Below are 26,827 nucleotides of genomic sequence, written 5' to 3'. Positions count from 1 at the left end.
ACCTTCCACCATTCTTGTAGCCCGTCTTTGGACCCGTTCAATTTTGTCAATATCTTTTTGTAGGTGAGGTCTCCAGAACTGAACACAGTATTCCAAATGTGGTCTCACCAGCATTCTATATAGCGGGATCATAATCTCCCTCTTCCTGCTTGTTATACCTCTAGCTATGCAGCCAAGCATCCTACTTGCTTTCCCTACTGCCTGACTGCACCATCCAACTCCACTTTTGGAAGCTTAAACTGGGAAGAAGAAACACAGATCCCAGATAATTTGTGAGACACCCCTGGTCCAAACAAACACGAATCCTAACCAGCATCCCATTTTTGGCAAGGAAAATTAGAAAGAGAGCGACTTCATGAAAAGCAAGAATTGCCAGGAAAAAGGTTTTTCAATTTCCAAGAAAAGCATTTAATTGAAAAGAAGAGATAATGACATAATCTCTTCCCCCAAGGGAAGATTATTTCAGTTTTTACATAAAAATGGAAGAATGACAAGCAAGAGCTTCAATGAACAGTCACAATCCGGGTGCTTTTCAGCCACAAGAAAGTCAAAGCTTTGTTTCTTTTTAAAGCCAATAAAAGGGAATTGTTGAGACTCGGAGCCTGCCAGTTTACAACTCAGCATTCAGGGAATTTCACAAGAGTTTCAACTATTAAATCACAGAGAGGTACCAGGCGGCACCAAATGGCACGACAAGAAGATTGGCTCGCAGTCCGGTGCAAAGCAGTGCCAGTATGAAACAGAGAGAAAAATCTAGTGTGAATTTTGTAGCTTTGTCCAGCAGTTCCTCAAATACACACCAAGATCTGTAAACCATCCATTTCAATAAAAGTCTGAAGAAAAGGACTATTTGAAAGCTTAGCTTTATCTTCTTTTCATTCTTTTGAGTATAAATGTTGCAAAAATTCAAGGCTAAACTCTTCTGTACTTCAGGGATAGTTTCAACATTTAAATGAGCAGAATTCTGCTACCACTGGCTAAATCCTATTCCGGTTTAAACTTCTGCTTCTACTTACAGCCTGGGAGAAACCCCACTTAGCAGCAGTAACTGCGAAAGAGATCTTGGAGTCTTGGTGGATAATCAACTAAACATGAGCCAGCAATGTGCAGCAGCGGCCAAAAAAGCCAACACTATCCTAAGCTGCATCCACAGGGGGATACACTCCAAGACCAGGGAAGTATTAATACCACTCTACTACGCCCTGGTCAGACCACATCTGGAGTACTGCATCCAGTTCTGGTCACCACACTTCAAAAGAGACATTGAAACTCTGGAGAAGGTGCAGAAAAGAGCAACCAAAATGATTAGGGGACTTGAAACCAAGACTTACGAAGAAAGATTGCGGGAACTGGGCATGGATAGCCTAGAGAAAAGGAGGGCCAGAGGGGACATGATAGCTGTATACAGGTATATGAGGGGTTGCCACAGAGAGGAGGGGGTCACTCTATTCTCCAGAGCACCAGAGGGCTGAACAAGGAACAACGGCTGGAAGCTGACCAAGGAGAGATTCGACCTAGAAATAAGGAAGAACTTCCTGACGGTCAGAGTGATCAACCATTGGAACAACCTGCCTGCGGAGGTTGTGAACTCCCCAACTCTGGACACTTTCAAGAGGAGATTGGACTGCCACTTGGCTGGGATGCTTTAGGATTCCTGCTCAGGCAGGGGGTTGGACTTGATGACCTGCATGGTCCCTTTCAACTCTAACAATAAATAAAAATAAATAAACAAACAAACAAACAAATACACTGCTCAAAAAAATAAAGGGAACATTCAAATAACGCATCCTAGATCTCAATGAATGAAATATTCTCACTGAATACTTTGTTCTGTACAAAGTTGAATGTGCTGACAACAAAATGAAATTGATTGTCAATCGGTGTTGCTTCCTAAGTGGACAGTTTGATTTCATAGAAGTTTGATTTACTTGGAGTCATACTGTGTTGTTTAAGTGTTCCCTTTATTTTTTTTGAGCAGTATATATAGCCAAGTAAAGAGGAAGGGGCGTTGGTCTTACCTGATACCTATCTTCTATGATGGTGGACATAGCAGCCATGCATGGGTTGCTCCTGTCTGCTCGGTGATTGGACTGAGACTGCCAAAGCTGATGTTAATGTTGCCGACTTACTTCCTGGCTCCAGTTCAAAATGGAAGAAGCGAAGCGGCAGACTCCATTGTGCTACAATTACTACACTATACCAGTGTTTCCCAACCTTGGCAACTTCAAGATATTTGGACTTCAACTCCCAGAATTCCCCAGCCAGCGAATGCTGGCTGGGGACTTCTGGGAGTTGAAGTCCAGATATCTTCAAGTTGCCAAGGTTGGGAAACACTGCACTATACAATCACAACCGAAGCCATGTTACACACTCAGATAAGGGCGGGGCTGGCTGCTATATCCACCATCGTAGAAGAAATCCAGAAATCTCCCCAGAAATTGAGACTGGAACAAACTCACATAGGGAAGAGTCATTCACTCGAATGCTTTCTCTTTTTTAGCAATTTTTCAAAGTACAAGAGGAGCTGTAGCACAACTGTCCTAGCTAAGCAATTGAGAAAAAGAACTGGAGCCTCAACAACATAAACAGAAGTTTTGGCAGGCTCAGTTCAATCACCAATCAACGTCCTGCCTGTTGGCGACTACTTCAGCTTCAACCACAACAACACAAGAGCACTCAACAGATTTACACTTAATATTAACCACTCCAAACTTGACTGTAAAAAATATGACTTCAGTAACCGAGTTGTCGAAGCGTGGAACTCATTAACGGACTCCATAGTGTCATCCCCAAACCCCCAACACTTTACCCTTAGATTATCTACGGTTGACCTATCCAGATTCCTAAGAGGTCAGTAAGGGGCGAGTACAAGTGCACTAGAGTGCCTTCCGTCCCCTGTCCTATTGCTCTCCTATATCTCCTATACCTTTCTTCTATTCCTATATCTCTTCTTCTATTCTTTCATTGATATGTTCTATTACTATACCTTCTTTTCTATTATTTCTTAGATGTATTTTACTATGAGTATCTCCTCTATAACCTTCATCATGTATTTTACTATGTGTATATAGATATATACCCACTAAAACCCTAATTGTGTATTGGACAGACTGACTGACTGACTGACTGACTGACTAACGAAAGAAAGAAAGAAAGAAAGAAAGAAAGAAAGAAAGAAAGAAAGTACAAGAGGAGCTGTAGCACAACTGTCCTAGCTAAGCAATTGAGAAAAATAACTGGAGCCTCAACAACAGAAACAGAAATTTTGGCAGGCTCAGTCCAATCACCGAGCAGACAGGATTAACCCATGCATGGCTTCTATATCCACCACGAGGGAGACTCTCCATAGACATTTGTAGCTCAGGGCTGAAATGGTGAATCTGTGGTTGTTTTCTTGCAGACTTTTCATTACCCAAACTAGGTATCATCAATGGTGTTAGTTAGTGCTAAACAGGCAAGAGACATTTTGTGCAATCTTCTTAGTACATAGAGGCTGTCTTAGGTCAATCCTTTTTAAAAAAAAATTAAGGATCAGAATCCAAAGGCAGGAAAAAAAGGAGGAAACTTTTAAAAACTATTAAAACCTACCAAAAACACCATCCTTTCCAAAACCACATTATTTCTGATTTGTTCTATCTATGACATTTCTATGAATGTGTGGGCAAAAGAAAATAATCCTGTAATCTTCTTTACAGCAGTGGAGAAACATCTCCATAAAAGTCGCAGTTGTTATTATCATCTTAAGAGTATTTCTTTAGAGGAGGTAGTATGGGGTCCATAGCAAAGGTCAGAATAAAATACCGTATATATTGATGCCACAAGAAAAACAATTGTGCAGTTCCTCAAGAATAGGTCTATTCAGTTCTGGGGATATTTTACATACAAACAAACAAACGCACAGCCAGGACAGGGAAAGAGAGACATCCCCATACACAGTATATGTATGTGCATGCTTATGCATGCATGCATATATGTATAAGTGCACAAAAAGATTATAAGGGATCTGGAAGCTAAACTGTATGATGAACAATTAAGGGAAATGGGAATGTCTAATCCAGTAGTCCCCAAACATAGCAAGTTTAAGACTTGTGGACTTTTCTCTTTAATGACCTATCCGCTCTCAATGTTTCCAAAGCTATTTTGGTATAACCTATGGTGTTGGATTTCCCAGATTAAGTGTCATGGAAAAAAAATAGTTTTTCTGTGGTCTAATCAAAATCTGCTAATTTTGACAGATGACTCAGAGCTCTACTATGAGAGAGAGGAAGTAATTTTTTTTTTCAATCAAATGATGCCAAACATCACCGTGTGAATTCTTATTATGTCTGGTACTTCTGCCTTTTCTCTAAAGTAAATAGAAATATAGAAAACTGATGGCAGGAAAAAAAAACCCTAGAAGTCCATCAACTCTGCCCTTTGAGTTTTTTGTTTGCTTTCTTTTTATTTAGTTATTATATCTAATTATTATTTTTATTATATAACCTAAGCTGCATTAACAGAGGGATAGAATCAAGATCACGTGAAGTGTTAATACCACTTTATAAGGCCTTGGTAATGCCACACTTGCAATACTGCATTCAGTTTTGATTGCCATGAATCAAAAAGGATGTTGAGAGTCTAGAAAGAGTGCAGAGAAGAGCGACAAAGATGATTAGGGGATTGGAGGCTATGAAGAACAGTTGCAGGAACTGGGCATGGCTAGTTTAATTAAAAGAAGGACCAGGAGAGACATGATAGCAGTGTTCTAATATAAAATATTAATATTTAATATTATAAATATCAATATTAAAATCACTAAATGTTCTGTCGGGCTCTCTGGTAGAATCCTCCCAAAAATTCACAGGTACAAATTTCAGACACATACCACACGTTTGATAATTCAAAACAATGTTCTTTATAATGAAAATTCACTTAAACCAAGCCCTCTTTTGGTATAGCAAAGAGCACAAACTGGTAATTTGTACAAGTCCCTTATTAGGTGATACTTAGCTTGCAGCTGTGAGGCAATTCACAGTCCTTCTTTCACAAAGTGAAACACACTTTGCTCTGGTTTAGTTTCAAAGGGGGGGGGGATCAGCATACAAAAGGTCAAAGTCAGTAAAGCAGTCAGGAAACACAAAGATCAGATAATCCTCCACAATGGCCAAACCCACAGGCTGCTATTTATAGCAGCCTCACTAATTACCACAGCCCCACCCAACCACAGATGGCCTCATTTTCTTTGATAATAATCTCTCAGTTGTTGCTGCCTATGCATTGCTCTCCTCATGTGTGGCTGTATCATTAACTCTTGTTCTGAATCCAAGGAGGAGCTAGATAATTGATCTCCTTCTGAGCTGTCTGCCACACTCTCCTGTCACCTCTCCTGTCACTCATGTCTTCTTGGTCAGAGGAGCCTTCACCAGCAGATTCCACCGGGGGCAAAACAGGCCTGCAGCATGTGGATGTCTCCCCCACATCCACAGTCTTGGGGCAGGAGCTGGGCTAGAGCTAACCACAACACTAAATATTTAATGAAATAATATAGTCTAGTGTTTCGCAACCTTGGCCACTTGAAGATGCATGGACTTCAACTCCCAGAATTCCATAGCCAGCTGGTAAGTCCATAATATTAATGTAACCTGTATATTGTGTATTTTATTGTCAAAAGCGGGTGTTAGTGGTATAAATACTTTAAGTGAACCCTTAATATCTGTTCTAGTTTTCAATAGTAATAATCACTCTTCAATAGGATGCAGTTTCTAGTTGCCTGAAAGTCCTCATTGCCCCTCGCTACATTTGATCTATTGTTCTCCAAAACATCAGAAGGTGAGACAAGATACAATGGATGGAAATTAATCAAGGCGAGAAGCAACCAGTGAGGACAATTAACAAATGGAACAGCTTGCCTTCAGAGGTTGTAGGTGCTTCATCACTGGAGGTTGTTAAGAAGAGACTGAACAGCAACTTGTCTGAAATAGTATTGGGCAGTGATGGTGAACCGTTGGCATGAATGCCACAGTTGGCACATAGAGCCATATCTGAGGGCACACCAGCGGATGCCCTGTGTCAGTTCCAGCGCACATGATTTTGGCCAGCTGATTTTCGGCCTTCTACAGAGTGGGTGGAGGTTGTTTTCGCCTTCCCCAGGCTTCAGGAAAGCCTCTGGAGCTTGTGGATGGCGAAAAACAGACCCAACAGGCCTACCAGAAGTTCAGAAAAGGACTTCCGGTTGGGCTGTTGGGCCATTTTTCACTGTTCACAGGCTGCAGGAGGCTTTCCTGAAACCTGGGGAGGCTGAAAAATAGCCCAACGGATCTATCGGAAGTTCAGAGATTTAAGTGAGCCCTGCATGCATGCACAGGGAAGGGGGCTGCCCGGGTGGGGTGGGGGGGGTTGTGCGCACATGCAAAGGAAGGATGGACATTGCATTATGGGTGTGGGCCAGTAGCAGGTTGCAGCCACTTTGGGGCAATACAGTGTCCTGGTAGCAAAAATGGAGCAGCTGCAGCTGACCGGCGGGCGGGAGCATGTGTTGGTGCAAGATTCAGCTTCTGCGCTGGCAGCAAAATCCTGTGTGAGGATGTGCGCTGAGATTTTGTAGATTTTCGCTGATTTTTTTGTTTCCACGCATTATTCCTTTAAAAAATTACTACTACTCCTATCTCCCCTTCAGACTTCATCCCAAATAATTTCATTATTTTCAGACCATTCACTCTGCTATAAATTTCTTGTTTATCATCTTCACCCACTTCCCAAATTATCTCTTGTTGCTATGAAAATCACTCCCCATTTTTTTAATCTTTTAATCTTAATTATGCCTTATTCTTTGACTACATTGTTTGCCAATCTGTTTTTCCATACACACATTATACAACAGCTTTCTCTCATTTTCAGTTTTCCAGCCAATTATTCTTCGATGTACAGTTTATTTACACCCCCCCCTTATCCTCAGTTTCTTTCATTTCATCATTAGAAGTGGCACAAATTTGCATGCCTCCTACTATCACTATTCCAAACATTTCTGTAGGCTCTGTAACATAATGCGTTCCTGTCCATTCCAAGCAGCTTCCACATCCTCCTCCTTTACGTCCACTTTTTGCTCATTTCGTAAGACAGGAATCAATTTTCCAGCATTCTTTTCTAGGACTTATGCCATCTCTTCCCACACTTGTTCTACTCTCGTTATACTTTAACCACCAAATCAAATTTATTACTACGATCAAGGATCAACGTGAGAAAGAAAATCAAACCAGAATGCTAAAATTAAATGAATCCAGATTGGCAAATTTGTCACATTTGTAGGAATGGTTGCCATGTTTTCACTGCAGCCATCCAGGATTTGAGTCCTGGGTTGGTGGTGAAATTACCTTATTCTTTGGAGTATAAGGCCCCGAGTTTTCGGAGAGGGGCGGCATACAAATCTAAATAATAATAATAATAATAATAATAGTAATAATAATAATAATAATAATAATAATATATTATAATAATACACACACACCCTTAAAAGAGGATGGAAATGTCAGTGCGTCTTATACACCGAATACAGCCATTTTTAACCTCCGGAAGCTCCACTCCTGCATCCCATTTTTGTGACAAATGGGCCTGTATTTCGCAAAAATGGGATGCGCAGAGAGCTGGGGTGGCGCAGCAGGTAGAGTGCTGTACTGCAGGCCACTGAAGCTGGTTGTAGATCTGAAGGTCAGCGGTTCAAATCTCATCACCGGCTCAAGGTTGACTCAGCCTTCCATCCTTCCAAGGTGGGTAAAATGAGGACCCGGATTGTGGGGACAATAGCCTGGCTCTGTTAAAAAGTGCTATTGCTAACATGTTGTAAGCTGCCCTGAGTCTAAGGAGAAGGGCAGCATAAAAATCAAATAAATAAATAAATAAATAAATAAATAAATTTGGGAGGCCTGCAGAGTAGTCCTAGGGACTGGGATAAAGCAAAAACACCCATTTTTGTAACAAAAGCGACAAAAAACCGGACCATTTTTCGCAAAAATGGGGACATTTTTACCTTCCACCTGACCCTAGAAGCACAGGTGCAGGTCTCTCAAACTGTCTGCCCATCCCATTTTTGCAAATAAACAGGTGAAAAAACAGGTGCTCTGTTTTTGTGAAAAACGGGGTGCACAGAGGGCTTGGGAGGCCTGCAAAGTGCTCCTGAGAAAAACGTCCCCATTTTTGTGAAAAAAGGGCCATTTTTGCACACACAAAAAGGGGGGGGGGGGTTGGGAAGCCTGCAGAGTGCCCTGGTGGTTGGAGAGGACAAAAACATATTTTTTTCTTATTTACCTCTTCGAAATCTTGGTGCATCTTATACACTGGTGCACCTTATCGTCCGAAAAATACAGTGTATATGGCTAAATTATACACACACACACACACACACACACAAAATGTATCCTGCAAAGGAGATGTTGCAGCAAAGATAGAAGGTAATCTTTGTGCAACTTTCCTTATAAAATATGTAACAAAACAATGCTTGTTGTATGGTTTCTATTTTCACAAAATCCCATTAGGGGAAGCATTCTGTTAGTGGGGTATACGTAAAGTAGCAATGTTAATGGAAACACATTGAGGCTGTCTCTAAAATATATATTTTTAAAAAAATATGTAGACAGTTTACAGATTGCCAAGTGCCTTTCACTATGAAACCCTCTGCCATTTCATAAGATGGCACCAAAGTCCTTATGACTATTTATTTGTACTCTATGACAATGATTTAAGTGTTGCAGCTCATGATTCTTGACAAATGCATCTTTTCTTTCATGTACACTGAGAGGATATGCACCAAAGACAAATTCCTTGTGTGTCCAATCACACTTGGCCAATAAAGAATTCTATTCTATTCTATTCATCTAGTGGTCATCCAGATTTTATCATCCAGATGTGGTAAACCCAGACATTTAAAAAAACCATAATTGTTTAATAAGCCACATTGCTTGAACGTGTTTAGAATAGTAAATCGTAAAGCAGATTTGGCCAACCCATTAGTCTGCTTTCTCCTGTCTAGCACCTCCTTTTTAGCTTCCTGAGTACCTTTAGATATGGCAGATTCTGGGTGGGGGAGGGGGAATTAGTATATATAAGAGGATTAAAGGGCAAAACGCATGGCTTAAAACATACATTTCATTGCTTGGAAAATCCCATCTCAGAAAAAGAAAGGGGAATTTTTTGTATGCTGTGTTTAGGATTTTAACAGACAAGCAGTGTTTTAAATTTCAACCGCAGACAAATGATGGGTAACTAGGCCCATGCCCCCCTCCCCCACATACTAAAGAGCCTCGGTAGTGCAGTGGTTAGAGTGAAGTACTGTAAGCTACTTCTGCTGATCATCAGCTGCTAGCAGTCTGGCAGATAGAACCTCACCAGGCTCAAGGTTGACTCATCCTTCCGTCCTTCCAAGGTCGATAAAATGAGGACCTAGATCGTTGGGGGCAATAAGCTTACTCTCTGTAAACAGCTTAGAGAGGGCTGTAAAAGCACTGTGAAGCTGTATATAAGTCTACATGCTATCTGCTGGGTGGCCCAAAAAATTAAAATGTTGAGTATTTTAAAAAATCTACCTACACATGCTATACTTAATATATATTTTTTTATTTTTACATGAAAGGACGCTGCAGCGGCGCCGCAAGGAAAGGGAGATCCTTTCATGTAAAAATTTAAAAAAATATTTTTACATGAAAAGACCTCCCTTTGCTTGCGGCGCTGCTGCAGCGTCCTTTTTTGTAAAAATAAAAATAAATAAAAATAAAAAATCAGTAAAAATTAAAAAACGATGGGATTCCGGGGGCGGAGCTTTGACGCCACGGACCGTTCAGGTTCGTCCGAACTTTGCGTGAAGTTCGTCCGAACTTGCCGATCCTGAACACTGTTGGGTTCGCCCATCACTACACATGACCCCCGGACACTGCAACTGTCATAAAAATCATTCTGTTACCAAGCATCTGAATTTTGACCACACAATCATGGGGATGCCACAACGATCATAAGCATGAATAATAGTCATAAATCACTTTTTTCAGTGTCGTTGTAACTTTGAACAATCATTAAATGAACTGTTGTAAGTCAAGGACCAACTTACCCAAATTGTATCAAATGTGGAGAGTATTCTCTATTATCCTGTAAGTTCTCTGGAATTATCTTCTTTCTAGTATACATAAAGTGCCTGTTTGCACAACGGTGGGACTAAAATCCAGCAATTTAACCACGTCTGCTCTGTGTTAATATTATGTGCCTTTTCCCTCTCCTTCCTCCTCCCCGTCTAATTCATGGGTGTTTACAGCACTTTCATCATTTGGCATTTATTTTAATGCCATTGTTGTACTTTATTTTCATTTTGTAATCAGCTTTGAAAGGATTACTTAGAAAGCATCACAACAACACATTAAATGAATAAACCATAACCTGCAAGCCACAATGGCAGTCCATATAACTACTCAGCCCAAACCACAGTACTTCAACCTTCCTAACTGGTGTAAAGTCAGCCCCAAGCACTGGACTGCAGTCAAGCATCCCAATTTGTGCTGGGTCTCAGCTCATGTTGTAAAAAACACCAAGCATGCTAAGTGATCTTTATTAATAGCCACTTACTTGGATGGTCACCAGCCTTACTACAGCAGGTTTGATTTCCAAGCATTTATGCTTTGAACTTCAGGTTGAGCAGAATTAAAAATACAAGCGACATTTATCCCTGGCCATGCCATGCCGGATTCTCACATCATCTCCTTGTTGAGGCATAGCTTTTAAAAGAAAAAGAAGAAAGAGGCCTAAGAGACAAATCCATAGAATGTAACAGAAACAGGGCATCAGTCTGGCTTGTCCACGTTTATTTGCATAAACCTCCTGCTTTTTCATTCTAGCTTCTTCCACCAAAAACACCCCACTGCTTAATGCAAGTATTATGACTTCCCATTCAACTGCTTACTCCCCTCCATCTACCCATTAAAATCAAGTTTTGACTTCCTGCCCAGACTGGCTAAAGGGCCCGTCTGTCATTCAAGGTTTAGAAAACATTTGTCCAGAGAAGCAATAAAAATCCTCAGATTGTTTCTCCACTGCCCTATTAGGAATAGGTCCAGCCACATAGTAAATAATAATGGTCCCCCAAATCAGGCAATTTTCTCCTCTCCTTCGCACCCACCCCACAATTCCCCCCCTAGCAAGAGGGGGAAAAACCCTAAAAGCAGCAAAAACTGGAAATTTGCATCCAGCGCTTGTTAGACCGTGCAAACACAATCTGACTTCTGAGCAAGAGTGTGCAAAATTTATTTATAGATGGCCATGTTGTTAATGTACTTTCACATGGCCTAGAAATGTGAAATTTGATACAAAAGAAGCTACAATGAGATCACCAAACAACGCTAAAAATAAAGACCATTTCCCATTTTTGTTCTCCTGGGCTTTTCAAGTCTTTGATTTTATCCCGCTGTTGCCTTTCCGGTGCTTTTTAGTTTATTTATGTTGATGCTACAGCTATTTATCTTATCGGAGTGAGATGCTCAGAAAATAAGTTTTCTGGATATCCAATTTAAATGCCGCGAAGAAATGTTTTGTTACAAGAAAAGGGAAGGTGTAAACACTCAGATTTTACACTTACAGCTCACCAACATGCTAAAAATGCATAGAAAATCAATGGCTAGAAATTGGCAGGCATTAAGCATGACGTTTATCTTCTAACAGAGGTGTCACACTCTATTTCATTGAGGGCCGCATCAGGGTTGTGTTTGTCCTTGGGGGGCTGGGGTGGGTGTGGCCAGCTTGATAGTTTGACGTCCCTCCTGTCAGGGGTGTCTCTGTGGTGGCCGGAATGCTCTGCCGGTGAAAACAGACTCCCGATTTCTGTTTTTGTCTGGGACAGACACTCTTTAAGGAGTTCAATTTTTGCTGGCAGAGGGTTGCAGGAGGCCATCCCAGCTGAAAATGGAGACTGTGAACCTGTTTTTGCTAGCAGAGGCAGTACAGGCTGGTCCTTTGCTGTTACTAGAGTGCCCCCCCCTCCCCGGAGCAGATCTAAACACATGGGGTTTTTCTCAGGAACTAAACAACTCTTCAAATTTGAATCTGAGGTTAGTTGGGGGAAAGATCAAAAGCAACGTGAGAAAATATTATTTCACTGAAAGAGTAGTAGATCCTTGGAACAAACTTCCAGCACATGTGGTTGGTAACTGAATTTAAACATGCCTGGGATAAACATATATCCATTGTAAGATAAAATACAGGAAATAGTATAAGGGCAGACTAGATGGACCATGAGGTCTTTTTCTGCCGTCAGTCTTCTATGTTTCTATGAATTCTGCTACCTTGTTGTTTTAGAAAATCTACATATTTTCCAGGCTCCTTTATTAATTAATTAAGTTAGTTAGTTAGTCCAATACACAATGAAGGTTATAGAGGATATACTCGTAGTAAAATATATCAGAGAAAGAATAGAAGAGATATAGGAATAAAATATAGGAATAAAGATATACGATATAGGAATAAGATATACTGTATAGGAATAAAATATATCAATGAAAGAATAGAGAAAGGATATAGGAATAGAAGAAAAGATATAGGAGATATAGGAGAGACAATAGGACAGGGGACGGAAGGCACACTAGTGCACTTATGCACGCCCCTTATGAAGTACGTTTTTATTCAAATCAGCTTTAGACCCAGGGAAACGTGCAAGTGTCTATGGAAGTTGATCCAATTAAATCCATAATAAGACTGTTAAGGATTTAGTAGCATAGCAAACATTTCATCCTGCAGATAACATGTTTAGTATCTCCTACTCAATCCCCACTGTGGGCAGAAACACCAGGGAGAAGGATCTATGCAATACTGGGAAACTTTAGGCAAATATAATCCCGCCATTGCATCATGTTACAGAGACACTGCCTTAATATAGTGTTGTGAGGAATGTCCTTATGGGCTCAGTTCCAAGTGGGGGGAAAGACACTGGATTCATGGAAGTTTCTTGGAAAGAAGGTTTAATGGAGGACAGGAGCACATGGCATGAGTTCCTGAACAGAAAAGGTGAATCACATGCTTCCAGATGTTGGGTGAAGAGAAAAAGGACTGAGATGCTCCTCTCTGGAGCACTGCCCCGGGGATCCTTCTGTTCCTGGGCAAAAAATGCACTCTGATTGGCTGTCACACTCCTATGGGGCCATGCAGGGGCAACTCTGCAGGCTGTGTTTTTGAGTTCAAGTTTGGCCAAGCCTTGGTGGGTGATGGTGTAATGAAAGAGCTTTGGGCAATTCCTAATATGGGTCTGTCTGAAGGAGGCACATCTTTGTTATGTAGAATAGACTGGTCCAGGCTATTAACAAAGGTCCAGGAGATGAGTGACCTGGGCCATTCCTTGATGGCACATTGACAAAGGTGGGGGCTACTAAGAGTGAGCCTTTCTTTCTGCCTAAAAACATGTTTCCTGGGATACAGTGGTACCTCTACTTACAAACTTAATTCCTTCCGTGACCAGGTTCTTAAGTAGAAAAGTTTTTAAGAAAAAGCAATTTTTCCATAGGAATCAATGTAAAAGCAAATAATGTGTGTGATTGGGGAAACCACAGGGAGGGTGGAGGCCCTGTTTCTTCTCTTTCTTCTTCTTTCTCAGAGGTGTTACCGGTTTGTGGCCAGGAGGATAAAACAACTTGTATCAGAGAGTTTAATGTGTGGTTAAGGCAGTGGTGTAAAGCTGAAGGCTTTGGCTATGTAAGTCATAATGTCAGTAGGTGGTCTAATAGGAAGTTGTTTAAGAGGGATGGTTTGCATCCATCATACAGAGGTACCCAGGTGCTCGGTGAGGAATTCAGAACTTTTTTGGACAGGCATTTAAACTAGGTAAAGGGGACAGAGATACACCAGATGTGGATGATTTCTGTCCCCGACCAATGAGGATAAATCAGTTTCTGGAAGCTTATGAAAAGGGAGCTGTAAATAAAATAGATGTAGTTGTTGATGATAAGGGACAAACTAATAAGGAAAATAATGTTCTTCGGGTAATGTGCACGAATGCTCGAAGCTTGAGCAACAAGCTCTGTGAGTTAATGGCCATAATATCTAGAGATAATTTGGATCTGGTTGCCGTAACTGAGACATGGTTTAAGGATTCTAATGAATGGGAAATATCCATACCAGGATATACACTGTATAGGAAGGATAGAATAGAGAGAAGGGGAGGTGGAGTAGCCATTTATGTTAAAGAAAGTCTAAAAACAATACTAATTCAAAATACATGTAAAGATCTGGAGACCCTCTGGATTTGCATGCAAAATAAAGACGGTTCTGTCATTAGAATTGGGGTGATCTATAGGCCTCCAGGGCAATCTGAGGAACATGACAACATGATGGTGGATGAAATTACCCAAATGGCAGTAAAGGGAGATGTTGTGGTTATGGGTGATTTCAACATGCCTGATGTTGACTGGAATATCCCCAGTGCCCTTACATGCAAAAGTAAGAATATAGTAGAGGCCGTTACAGGAGCAGCTCTGGCACAGCTAGTTAAGACACCAACTAGAGGGGAGAATATTCTAGATTTAGTTTTTACAAATGGGAATTGGGTTTCAGAGGTCAAGGTGGGAGAAAATTTAGGTTGCAGTGACCATCTATGTTTGTGGTTTGATGTAAAAACTGATTGTGAGCAATCCTACACTGCAACCAAAGTATTAGATTTCAGAAAAACAAATTTTAATGCAATGGGGGAATATTTAAATAATGAATTAAAGGGGAGGGATAAAATGGCAGGAGCGAGCACCCAGTGGACTGTATTAAAAAAGGCCATCTTAAAAGCCACAAGACTTTATGTAAAGCAAATAACTAAAGGTAAAAGGAAGAAGAAACCGCTATGGTTTAGCAATGATGTAAGGGCTATAGTCAATGAAAAAAAGGCTGCCTATAGGAGGTATAAAGAGTCTGGAAGTATAGCTGATAGAGAGGTGTATAAAATGAGACAGAAGGAGGCGAAACAGATAATATATGCTGCTAAAGCCTCAAAAGAGGAAGAAATTGCAAAATCTGTAAAGAAGGGGGATAAAACCTTCTTCAGATATATTAGTGATAGGAAGAAGAAAAACTGCAGCATCACGAAGCTTAGTACCGGGAATAATACATGCATTGATGGGAATAAGGAGATCGCTGACCTTTTCAATAGCTACTTCTGTTCAGTTTTCTCAAAAGACACCTTACAAAATAATACTATAGGGGGATATAGCATTGCTTCCAGCTGTACTGATTCAGCTCCAGTGATCTTAGAAGCCGATGTCTTAGAAGAACTTGAACGATTAAAGATAAATAAGGCAATGGGTCCAGATGGCATCCACCCCAGAGTTCTTAAAGAACTCAGATCTGTCATTGCTACCCCCCTTACTGATTTGTTTAACCAATCCCTGTTAACAGGAGATGTTCCTGAGGATTGGAGAATGGCCAGTGTTGTGCCTATCCACAAGAAGGGCAGTAGAGAAGAAGCTGGTAACTACAGGCCAGTTAGCTTGACATCAGTTGTAGTTAAAATGATGGAGACTCTACTCAAAAAGAGGATAAATCAGCACCTAAAAAACAATAACTTATTGGACCCAAATCAGCATGGCTTTACTGAAGGCAAATCATGTCAGACTAATCTCATTGATTTCTTTGACTATGTCACAAAGGTGTTGGATCAAGGTGGTGCCGTGGATATTGCCTATCTGGACTTCAGCAAAGCCTTTGATACGGTTCCACATAAAGAGCTGATGGATAAATTAGTGAAGATTGGACTTAATCCCTGGATAGTTCAGTGGATTTCAAGCTGGCTGAAGCATAGACATCAGAGAGTTATTGTTAATGGCGAGTATTCTGAGCAGAGACAGGTTACAAGCGGTGTGCCACAAGGGTCTGTTCTGGGTCCTATTCTTTTTAATATGTTTGTGAGTGACATAGGGGAAGGTCTGGTAGGGAAGGTTTGCCTATTTGCCGATGACTCTAAAGTGTGCAATAGGGTTGATATTCCTGGAGGGGTCTGTAATATGGTAAATGATTTAGCTTTACTAGATAAATGGTCAAAGCAATGGAAAGTGCAGTTTAATGTTTCCAAATGTAAAATAATGCACTTGGGGAAAAGGAATCCTCAATCTGAGTATTGCATTGGCAATTCTGTGTTAGCAAAAACTTCAGAAGAGAAGGATTTAGGGGTAGTGATTTCTGACAGTCTCAAAATGGGTGAGCAGTGTGGTCAGGCGGTAGGAAAGGCAAGTAGGATGCTTGGCTGCATAGCTAGAGGTATAACAAGCAGGAAGAGGGGGATTGTGATCCACTTATACAGAGCGCTGGTGAGACCACATTTGGAATACTGTGTTCAGTTCTGGAGACCTCACCTACAAAAAGATATTGACAAAATTGAACGGGTCCAAAGACGGGCTACAAGAATGGTGGAAGGTCTTAAGTATAAAACGTATCAGGCAAGACTAAATGAACTCAATCTGTATAGTCTGGAAGACAGAAGGAAAAGGGGGGACATGATCGAAACATTTAAATATGTCAAAGGGTTAAATAGGGTTCAGGAGGGAAGTGTTTTTAATAGGAAAGTGAATACAAGAACAAGGGGACACAATCTGAAGTTAGTTGGGGGAAAGATCAAGGGCAACATGAGAAAATATTATTTTACTGAAAGAGTAGTAGATCCTTGGAACAAACTTCCAGCAGACGTGGTCGGTAAATCCACAGTAACCGAATTTAAACATGCCTGGGATAAACATATATCCATTGTAAAATAAAATACAGGAAATTGTATAAGGGCAGACTAGATGGACCATGAGGTCTTTTTCTGCCGTCAGTCTTCTATGTTTCTATGTTTCTCAGGGGATTCCTAGAGAGGCCCCACGGAGGCTTCTCCATGCCTTTTCTGGCCCTGTTTCCTCCCAGAAGATTCCTAGAGAGGCCCCACGGAGGCTTCTCCCTGCCTTTTCTGGCCCCATTTCCTCCCAGGAGATTCCTAGGGAGGCCCCACGGAGGCTTCTCCTTGCCTTTTCTGGCCCCGTTTCCTCCCAGGAGATTCCTAGGGAGGCCCCACGGAGGCTTCTCCTTGCCTTTTCTGGCCCCGTTTCCTCCCAGGAGATTCCTAGAGAGGCCCCGCGGAGGCTTCTCCCTGTCTTTTCCGGTTACAGTTTTGGAGGCTCGGGTTTGTAAGTGGAAAATGGTTCTTGAGAAGAGGCAAAAAAATCTTGAACGCCCGGTTCTTATCTACAAAGGTTCGGAAGTAGAGGCGTTCTTAGGTAGAGGTACCACTGTATTCTATATAATATTCTGCCCTTTTAATATTTCCTAGGATATTTCATTTTTCTAGGGGAGAGGTGGATGCTAACTTCTTACAGTTACATCAAGCAAAAGGAAGCAAGGCTGCACTAATCAGCAACAATATAACAAAGAGCAAATTACACAAGCACATTGTAGGACTTTGAAATGCCACAGAAAACATGCATTTCCAAGGGCATCCCCATTGCAACAATTCCCTGATTTAACCCCAACACCTGCTCCTCTGCTTGAAAGCTCTTGCTCTTCCCTTTCTGCAGCATCGTCGCCTTGTGTTACCTAGTCCCTGTTATGAACAACAAGGCAACCAATAATATTTTGTTTTCTAACCATTCAAAGCAGGGGTGCAAACCTTTGCTCCCTCCAATAGATTGCAGGTGTTCTCACTTTGAGGTATTGCTTAATGCAGTGTTTCCCAACCTTGGCAACTTGAAGATATTTGGACTTCAACTCCCAGAATTCCCCTGCCAGCATTTGCTGGCTGGGGAATTCTGGGAGTTGAAGTCCAAATATATTCAAGTTGGCGAGGTTGGGAAACACTGGCTTAATGAGCTGGCAGAGGGAAATGATGAGGTGCCTTTACATCCCTGGCATTTTATTTTAATTACACGTGCACTTCAATTTTTGCCCTGTTTACTTCAACCCTCCGCACGTCAATCAAAGTGTGGCTTTGGGTCCCACTGGAGGCTGTTCAAGATTAAAGGATTTAATATGGCATTTAGAATGGATAGAAATGCATGTGGGTGGGTTTGTTTGTATGTATGCATCCTCTCCAGATGTATTTTGGCAATTCCCAGTAGAGGTCTCCAGTATTGTGCTGCTGAAATCTAAGGAGACAAATGCCACTGTTTGGGGTCGGTCTTCTACTATAACCACTGCTCTGTATTCCACATCAGCTACAGGGTCAATTTTTAAAATGCTGATGTACAAAAAATTACATCCAAATGAAATGTTATGATGGGTGTTTTTAAAGCAAGGTTTATTTAATAAGCTACAGAAGCCTGGCTTACACATACCAGTAAGCTTTAATAGGAAGGATTTAGATATCATACTAAACAAATCACATGATGGTTTAGTATAATAAGCAAATCATCATTTATTTATTTATTTGACTGATTGGATTGATCGATTGATTTCTATGCCACCCTTCTCCTCAGGGCGGCTGACAGTAAATTTATGCAAAACCTACATTAAAATACTGTCTTAAAACCCTAATGCTTAAAGTTAATCAATCACATTCATACATACATTCAATCATTAATATTATTATTTATTAGATTTGTATGCCGCCCCTCTCCATAAACTCGGGGAGGCTTACAGCAATAATAAAAACAATGTAGAACAAATCTAATATTTAAAATATCTTAAAAAACCCTTATTTAAAATGCAAGACATACACACAAACATACCATGCATAAACTATATAGGCCTGGGGGAGATGTCTCAATTCCCCCATGCCTGATGGCAGAGGTATTAAAAGTTCAGTGGTTCCAAGCCTGTCAGCAAAGGTAGGTTTTCAGAACCTTACGGAAGGCGGGGAGAGTGGGGGCAGTGCGAATCTCTGGAGGGAGTTTGTTCCATAAGGCTGGGGCAGCCACAGAGAAGGCTCTTCCCCTAGGCCCCACCAGTTGGCATTGTCTGGCTGACGGGACCTAGAGAAGGCCGACTTGTCCGGTCGCTGGGATACGTGAGGCAGAAGATGGTCCCATAGGTAGTCTGGTCCGGTGCCATGTAAGGCTTTATAGGTCATTCAATTCAAAAGATAGGAATTTTTTTCCACATATTAAGGGGTGAAATGACATCTTCTGTATTTGTCTTTTTTCATCATTTGCCAGTGAGGTCTTTGTGCAGCCATGCTGATTTCTTTTTGGATTTCTTAGTTTTCTTTCTCATCGGTATTGTGCTGTGCTGGGCTTTTACAATCGTGTTTTTCAGGTTTCCCAAGTTTCTTGAGTTGTTTTTCTCTTTAGGACTTTCATCCAAGGAATTTTTCCCAGGTCTTCTCTGAGTCTATTAAAATCAGCTCTTTAGCTCTTAAGAGGAGGGAGGTGTGTTGGCTATACATGTTCAGTATGTTCACTGCCTTGAGTTATTTATAAAAATCATAAATGTAGAATACAAATGAATAAGTCTTAACATCTTATGCTGTAGCCTAAGAGGTTGTGCGTTTGATCATAGGTAGAGGCAGATGTAGGGTCTCCTGCTTCGGCAGGGGGTTGGACTAGATGACCTACAAGGTCCCTTCCAACTCTGTTAATAATCCAATCTAAATATCAGCCTTCTACTCATGATGTTGGAAAAAGGGGATTTACCTGATCTGCTTTATTGACACAAGGCAGTGTGGCAGACTCAAGTCCCAAAGTCTTCACCCAAAAGTCACTCAAGTCTTCACCCAAAAGTCAGCCACGTAGATCTGAAGGTCAGCGGTTCAAATGTCATCACCGGCTCAAGGTTGACTCAGCCTTCCATCCTTCCGAGGTGGGTAAAATGAGGACCCGGATTGTGGGGGCAATAGCCTAGCTCTGTTAAAAAAGTGCTATTGCTAACATGTTGTAAGCCGCCCTGAGTCTAAGGAGAAGGGCGGCATAAAAATCGAATAAATAAATAAAATAAAATAAGTACAATTTTTGTTTCTTACTTTAAGAATGGATGTCGGGTTTTATATAATGCAATTGATTCATCAAGCAAATTTATATAGCCACCCAACTCACGTATAGGTGACTTCAAGAGTTTGTTGCCATTCTATGAACCACTTGAAGATTATTTTGGCATCGCGGACATGCCATTACAAATAGTCCTCAACTTAGAACCATTCATTTAGTGACCGGTTGAAGCTACAAAGGCACTGAAAAAAGTAACTTAGGGCCAGTTTTCACACTTACAACCATGCCGCATCCCCATGGTCACATGATGAAAATTCAGGCAACTGGGATGTATTTATGAGACTTGCATAGTCCTGGGGTCATGTGATCACCACTTGTAACCTTTCCAGCCGGCTTCCAACAAGCCAAGTCAACTAGGATGAAAGTCAGGTTCATTTAATGGCCAAATGATTCACTTAACAACTGTAGTATGGCAAGAAAGTTCATAAAAAGGAGCAAAAATGACTTATTTATTTATTTATTTATTTATTTATTTATTTATTAATTAATTAATTAGATTTGTATGCCGCCTCTCTCCGAAGACTCAGAGCGGCTAACAACTATGAAAAGACAATGTAAACAAATCTAATATTAAAAATAATCTAAAAAACCCCAATTTAAAGAACCACTCATACATACAAGCATACCATGTATAAATTTTATAAGCCTAGGGGGAAGTGAAATTTCAGTTCCCCCATGCCTGACATCAGAGGTGGGTTTTAAGGAGCTTGCGAAAGGCAAGGAGGGTGGGGTAACTCTGATATCTGGGGGGAGCTGGTTCCAGAGGGTCGGGGCCGCCACAGAGAAGGCTCTTCCCCTGGGTCCCGCCAAACGACATTGTTTAGTCGATGGGACCCGGAGAAGGCCAACTCTGTGGGACCTAACCGGTCGCTGGGATTCGTGCGGCAGAAGGCGGTCCCGGAGACTTAAGTGCTGTCTTGATTAAGGGCTGAAATTTGGGCTCAATTTTGGTCTTTAAATTGAAGTTTACCTGTAATATATCAATAGAACACACACACGCCTTTTCTAAAATCTGTTTGGCCCCTTTCTTGTTTTCTTTTAAATCTAATACAAAAGACAAACCACTTGCCAACAGGAGTCAATATCTTCTCAAACAACGATCAATGATTCATCCACAATATGCAACAAACATTGATCCTGAAGTCCAATTTCTTTTCCCATCAGGCAATCCCCAGGCTACTATAATTCAGAAAGAGAGATGGCCAGCTGACCATTCTTCAATTCCCACTGCTGATCCACCCCCTCTCCAGGTTTAAGGGACGGAAAATCCTGCTTTTCTTTTACACACAGCAATAAGATCATTTATGTACAGTATTCCCAAATTAAGAATTTGTTTATATATCATATTTAGAAACTGCCCATCTCCCTCATGGAATGTCTATTAATATCACACCTGCATTATTTTTATAAATAATTCAAGGTAGTGTGCATACCTAATGTTTCTTCCTCTTCCTATCCCCCCCACAACAATCCTGTAAGGTAATTTGGAGGGGGGGGGAAGAGAGACTCCCAAATTCACCCAGCCATTGTTAATAATAATAATAATAATAATAATAATAATAATAATTTATTAGATTTGTATGCCGCCCCTCTCCAAAGACTCGGGGCGGCTCACAACAACGATAAAAAAAACAATATTATACTGGCACAAATCTAATATTAAAAAAACTAAAAACACTATCATAATTAAAAACCAAACAGCACATACATACCAAACATAAATTATAATAAGCCTGGGGAAAAGATGTTTCAAATCCCCCATGCCTGGCGGTATAGGTGGGACTTAAGTAGTTTACGGAAGACAAGGAGGGTGGGAGCAGTTCTAATCTCCGGGGGGAGTTGATTCCAGAGGGCCGGGGCCGCCACAGAGAAGGCTCCTCCCCTGGGGACAGAGAAGGCTCCTCCCCTGGGGCCCGCCAGACGACATTGTTTAGTCGACGGGACCCGGAGAAGGCCAACTCTGTGGGACCTTATCGGCTGCTGGGATTCGTGCGGTAGCAGGCGGTTCCGGAGGTACTCTGGTCCAATGCCATGTAGGGCTTTAAAGGTCATGACCAACACTTTGAATTGTGACCGGAAACTGATCGGCAGCCTAAGGCAGGAATAGAACTCACAGTCCCAAAAGAGAAGAGATCTGAGAATCCATCCACAGAACCTAACTCAGTTCTTAAAAGCACCTAATTTTACCCCACCCACTTATGGCCAGTTTTTACATTTACAACCACTGTTGTATCCCCATGGTCACATGATGAAAATTCAGGCAACTGGGATGTATTTATGATACTTGCATAGCTCTGGGGTCATGTGATTACCATTTGTAACCTTTCCAACTGACTTCCAACAAGCAGAATTCATAAATGTGGCTTTTTTACTTTAAAAGAGAGCCATTTGTGAATCCTATACAGTGGTACCTCTACTGAAGAACTTAATTTGTTCCGTGACCAGGTTTCTTAAGTAGAAAAGTTTGTAAGTAGAAGCTATTTTCCCCATAGGAATCAATGTAAAAGCAAATAATGCATGCAAACCCATTAGGAAAGAAATAAAAGCTCGGAATTTAGGTAGGAGGAGGAGGAAAAAGAGGAGGAGGACAGTTGCTGCCGAAGGAAGAAGGTGAGATAAGGGGAATCAAAAAAATCCAAAACTTTAAGGCTTAAAAAAAAAAGAGGGACTCTGAGGTGGCGAGGAGGAGCACGCGCCTCTCATAAACCCGGTGCGAGGCTGCCTCCCATACACTGCGCCAGAGAGAGAAACCCAGGGGGAATGGCAGGAAACTGACCGGGCCTTCGTGCCGCTCTCAAATTTCCTGGGAAATTTTTCCAGGCTTGGGTTCTGAAGTAGAAAATGGTTCTTAAGAAGAGGCAAAAAAATCTTGAACACCCAGTTCTTATCTAGAAAAGTTCTTAAGTACAGTAGAGGCGTTCTTAAGTAGTGGTACCACTGTATATAGGATTTATATAGATTTCTACCACGTTATATTACTTTGTTGTAAGCTTCCCCGAGTCTCAGGAGAAGGATGGCATAGAAATGTAGTAGTAGTAGTAATAATAATAATAATAATAATAGTAATAGTAGTAGTAATAATAATAGTAGTAGTAATAGTAGTACTAGTAATACCGTAGTAGTAGTAGTAATAATAATAATAATAATAATAATAATACAAAATCCAGCATAGTGATCTCGTTTGCTGTGTTGTACTGACATAATAATAATAATAATAATAATAATAATAATAATAATAATAATAATAATAATAATGATCCTTTCCGGGGAGGAAAATAAATAAATCTCTGTGCAGCGCACGGACTCAGGATTGCAGCAAAAAAAAAAGCCCCAGTGACTTCTACCTTCTATGGTAGACGATGTTTGCATGCAGAGCACATAGGGAGACACACAAACGCACGCGCACACATATGGTTCTCTACAATGCACCGTCTCGCATAGACCAGCCAATCATATCGACGGCCCTTTTTGCTACCGGTAGTAAATAAATAATGCAGCAAGGTGCGGGTTGAAAAGCAGGGAGGTGGGAAGTCCAAGGAAAAGATCAGGAGATCTTTTGTAGCTTCTGAACCAAGGGGTTTCCCCTGCATTAGATCGCACCGCATAAAACACTCCCTTGCATAGCCAGGTACCCTGAGGGCTAAGCCATTTTGCACTTTCAGGCAGAGAAATGGATATTGTCTCTTCCTCAGACAAGATGCAAGGGAAATTATTTTAGTCCCGAGGCAGGAAAAAAAACAACCCACAAGCGACTCCCCGGCAATTAAAATAATCCAATAAAATCAGATAATCCACAGTCTGGTGTCCCTCCGTGACACCCATTACCAGCCGTTCTGAAAGCAGCCAGCTCAACTCCAGCTCACCCACCGAAGAAACCCAGCACGTGGCTTTGGTGGAGTCATTAATAAGGAAAGCCCATTGATTTAAAAAAAAAAAAAGCGAAGGCGGGGTGGAAACGTGCGCAATCCCCATCCGGAACCATTTTACAAAACCTCCAACGCAGCCAAACCATCATCCATCAGTCGGGCAGCCGTCAGGATGGGACAAATGTCATTTCTGAAGCCTGGTGCCCATCCAACCCCAGCCAGGCAGGCAGCCCTTGGCACTAGGTGGAGGAGGCAGGCGCAGAGAAAGGTCGAAGGGAGATTTCCCCCTCCCCTCCCTCCCATTTTCGGATATTATTGTGAATGGCTCCCTGCTGTCACTCACCCGCTTCTCGCCTGATTCACAGAATATTATCAGCCTTATCAGCAGGAAGATGGAAAGGTGGATCTATAGCTGAGCATTATCCGTGTCTATGTGAGGAATCCTGATGCTGCACGAATGCGCCTCTCTCTCTCTCTCTCACACACACACACCCTGAGGTAAACATTTGCTATTCAAAAGCAAAAAAAGGGGGGGGGGGGCACGACAAACTAGCAACAAATCCAAATGCAAAATAACATCTCTCTTTTCCTCAGACCGCGCCACCCCCCACTATTCCAATATCCGGCTTAACTACCACCTACACTCCCGGATCCTTAAGAAAGGATGAGGGGGAAAAGGCAAACCCGAGAGGAGGGTGGGAATGGACAGGATGCGGGTGGGGTGGGAGCGTGGGTCGTACACACACACACATCAGTTCAACAGCTCCACAAACAACCACGCATCACACTCACATACACGCACCGCTTCAATAGGTCCACAGCCCCGCAATACACACACACACACGCGCGCGCGCCGCTTTAGTTCCACAGCCTCGCAACGCACACACCGCTTTAGTTCCACATCCCCGCAACACACACACACACGCCGCTTTAGTTCCACATCCCCGCAACACACACACACAGCTTTAGTTCCACATCCCCGCAACACACACGCCGCTTCAACAGCTCCACAAACAGCCACTCAACATATACACACACCCAGTTTCAAGAAAACCACAGCCACGCAACACACACACACAGGCTGCTTCAACAAACTCCACAGCCACGCAACATGCGCGCCATGTCAACAGCTCCACGGCCACACAACACACATACACACACCGCTTCAACAGCTGCACAGCCCTGCAACACACACATATACACACCCCACTACAACAGCTCCACAGCCACGCAACACACCCCCGCCCCGCTTCAACAGCTCCAAAGCCACGCAACACACACGCCGCTCCAACAACAGCTCCGCAGATAAAAACAGCCAAGCAGCATATATACACCCCCCGCTTCAACAACTCCACAGCCACGCTACACACACGCCACTTCCACAGCTACGCAACACACACACACGCCCCGCTTCAACAGCTCCACAGCTACGCAACACACACACACCGCTTCAGCAGACATATACACAGCCCACTTCAATAGATCCACAGCCCCACAACACACACACACACACACACACGCCGCTTCAACATCTCCACGAGTAGCTACGGAAGCCACACATAGCTACAACAGCTCCACAGCAACGCAACCCACGAACACGCCCCGCTTCAACAGCTCCACAAACAGCCGCGCAATACACACGGCGCGCACACACCCGTGTCTGAGGGAAGGCTTTAAGCGGTTTGCAGCCGAGAGTTGGAACCGACGCCCCGCTTAAAGCTCTTTCCGCGGGCGCAAAGCTTTCGCTATCACTACCGAGGCGCCGCCACCGCAATGGAAACAGGTCGGCGGGAGGGAAAGAAAGGAAAAAGGGGAAACCCGCGGCTTTTCAGGCCGGACCCACCCGCGGCCACTACGGCCCCACCTTTGCAAAAAAAAAAAAGGGGGGGGGGCAATTGTAAGCCAAAGCAGGAAAAACCAAAGCCGTGAGGGGATGGGGGGGGGGTTTATAGATAAAGCGAAGGCGGGGGGGGGGGGGGGCGGAGAGGACGGGGCGCAGCGCTTACCCGGCTTGGAGAGGCATGGACTGGGAGGGGGGGCTGGAGGGGGGGGTGTCACCCGGCTGGGTCGTCCCCTCGGTGGCCTCTGAGTCCGGGGCTGGAAAGGCGGCCGGAGAGACTGGCCCGGGAGGCAGCGGCTCAAAAAAATAAAAAGGTGGGGGGCGCCCCCGCCGCCTTCGAGCCTCCCTCTCGGTCTCCTCTCGGCTCGGCGAAAGAAGGTTTAAAGGGACCGGCGGGCGGCGAAAGAAAAAAAGTCGCTCACGTGACCAGCCCGCTTTGCCGCTCCCGCCGCTCCCGGCTGCCTCGTGCTTCCTGGCTTGCAAAAGCGGGGAGGGCGGGGTGGTGGTGTTCCTCTGGGCGTGTGCAGAGTGCCGGCTTCGTCAGTCAAAGTTTCCTTTTAAATTAAGAAGAAGAAGGGGGAAAATACCCGGTTGGCGATACTTCTTTAGAGCAGGTGTGTGTGTGTGTGTCTCCCAACCCTTGACAACACAAGCATATATGGTATGCTTGTGTGTATGTCTGTTAGTATATGGGGTCTTTTTAAAGTCTTTAATATTTTAAATTGTCAAATTATTTATGATTTGTTTCCACGTGTTGTGAGCCGCCCGAGTCTTCGGAGAGGGGCGGCATACAAATCTAAGTAATAAATAAATAAATAAATAAATAAACAAACAAACAACTTTAATGCTGTCGGACTTCAACTCCCAGAATTTCCCAGCCAGCTTTGCTCGCTGGGGAATTCTGGGAGTTGAAGTCCGCCAGGCTTAACAGTTGCCAAGGTTGGAGGCCTTTGCTTTAAAATGCTGCCTCGCAGCGAATTTTAACGGGCTGAAGCTGCTGCACTGACTCACCCCGTTGTATTCCCCCCCCCACTGCTGCCCTCTGGGGGTCATCCGGATGTTTGCAGCTTTGATCGGTGTGCAATTTCAAAATCCTGGAGGGAGGTTTTGTTGTGGGAATCTGACAAATAGATACGTGTACGCACTGCTAGCAAAATGGGTGCAGATGGTTCTTTTTTGGAGGAGGGGTTCAATAG

General features: G+C 42.6%; 1 protein-coding gene across 11 annotated transcripts in view; it reads right to left on the bottom strand.

Annotated features, from left to right (window-relative positions):
* SH2B2 (SH2B adaptor protein 2) overlaps positions 1-26,210 on the bottom strand; it is a 90,521-nt gene extending 64,311 nt beyond the window's left edge. For 2 of the 11 annotated variants that reach the window (XM_070735188.1, XM_070735197.1), the window contains exons 1-2: positions 25,798-25,989; positions 10,582-10,730 (exon numbers count right to left, since the gene is read on the bottom strand). Coding sequence is in view for 2 of the 11 variants with exons in the window: in XM_070735198.1 (XP_070591299.1) it covers positions 25,798-25,814 (17 nt within the window). In the remaining 9 variants the exon portion in view is untranslated. Of the gene's footprint in view, positions 1-10,581; positions 10,731-24,134; positions 25,482-25,797 lie in introns of those variants that run through there. The other 9 variants (XM_070735192.1, XM_070735201.1, XM_070735199.1 and 6 more) reach the window with 8 other exon arrangements.
* Between the last annotated feature and the right edge of the window lie 617 nt (positions 26,211-26,827).

This window comes from Erythrolamprus reginae, chromosome 1 (assembly GCF_031021105.1).
Source record: "Erythrolamprus reginae isolate rEryReg1 chromosome 1, rEryReg1.hap1, whole genome shotgun sequence".
In the NCBI taxonomy this organism is placed as follows: domain Eukaryota; kingdom Metazoa; phylum Chordata; class Lepidosauria; order Squamata; family Dipsadidae; genus Erythrolamprus; species Erythrolamprus reginae.
Note: the sequence above shows the minus strand (reverse complement) of the source record. Positions and strands in the feature narration are given on the sequence as shown.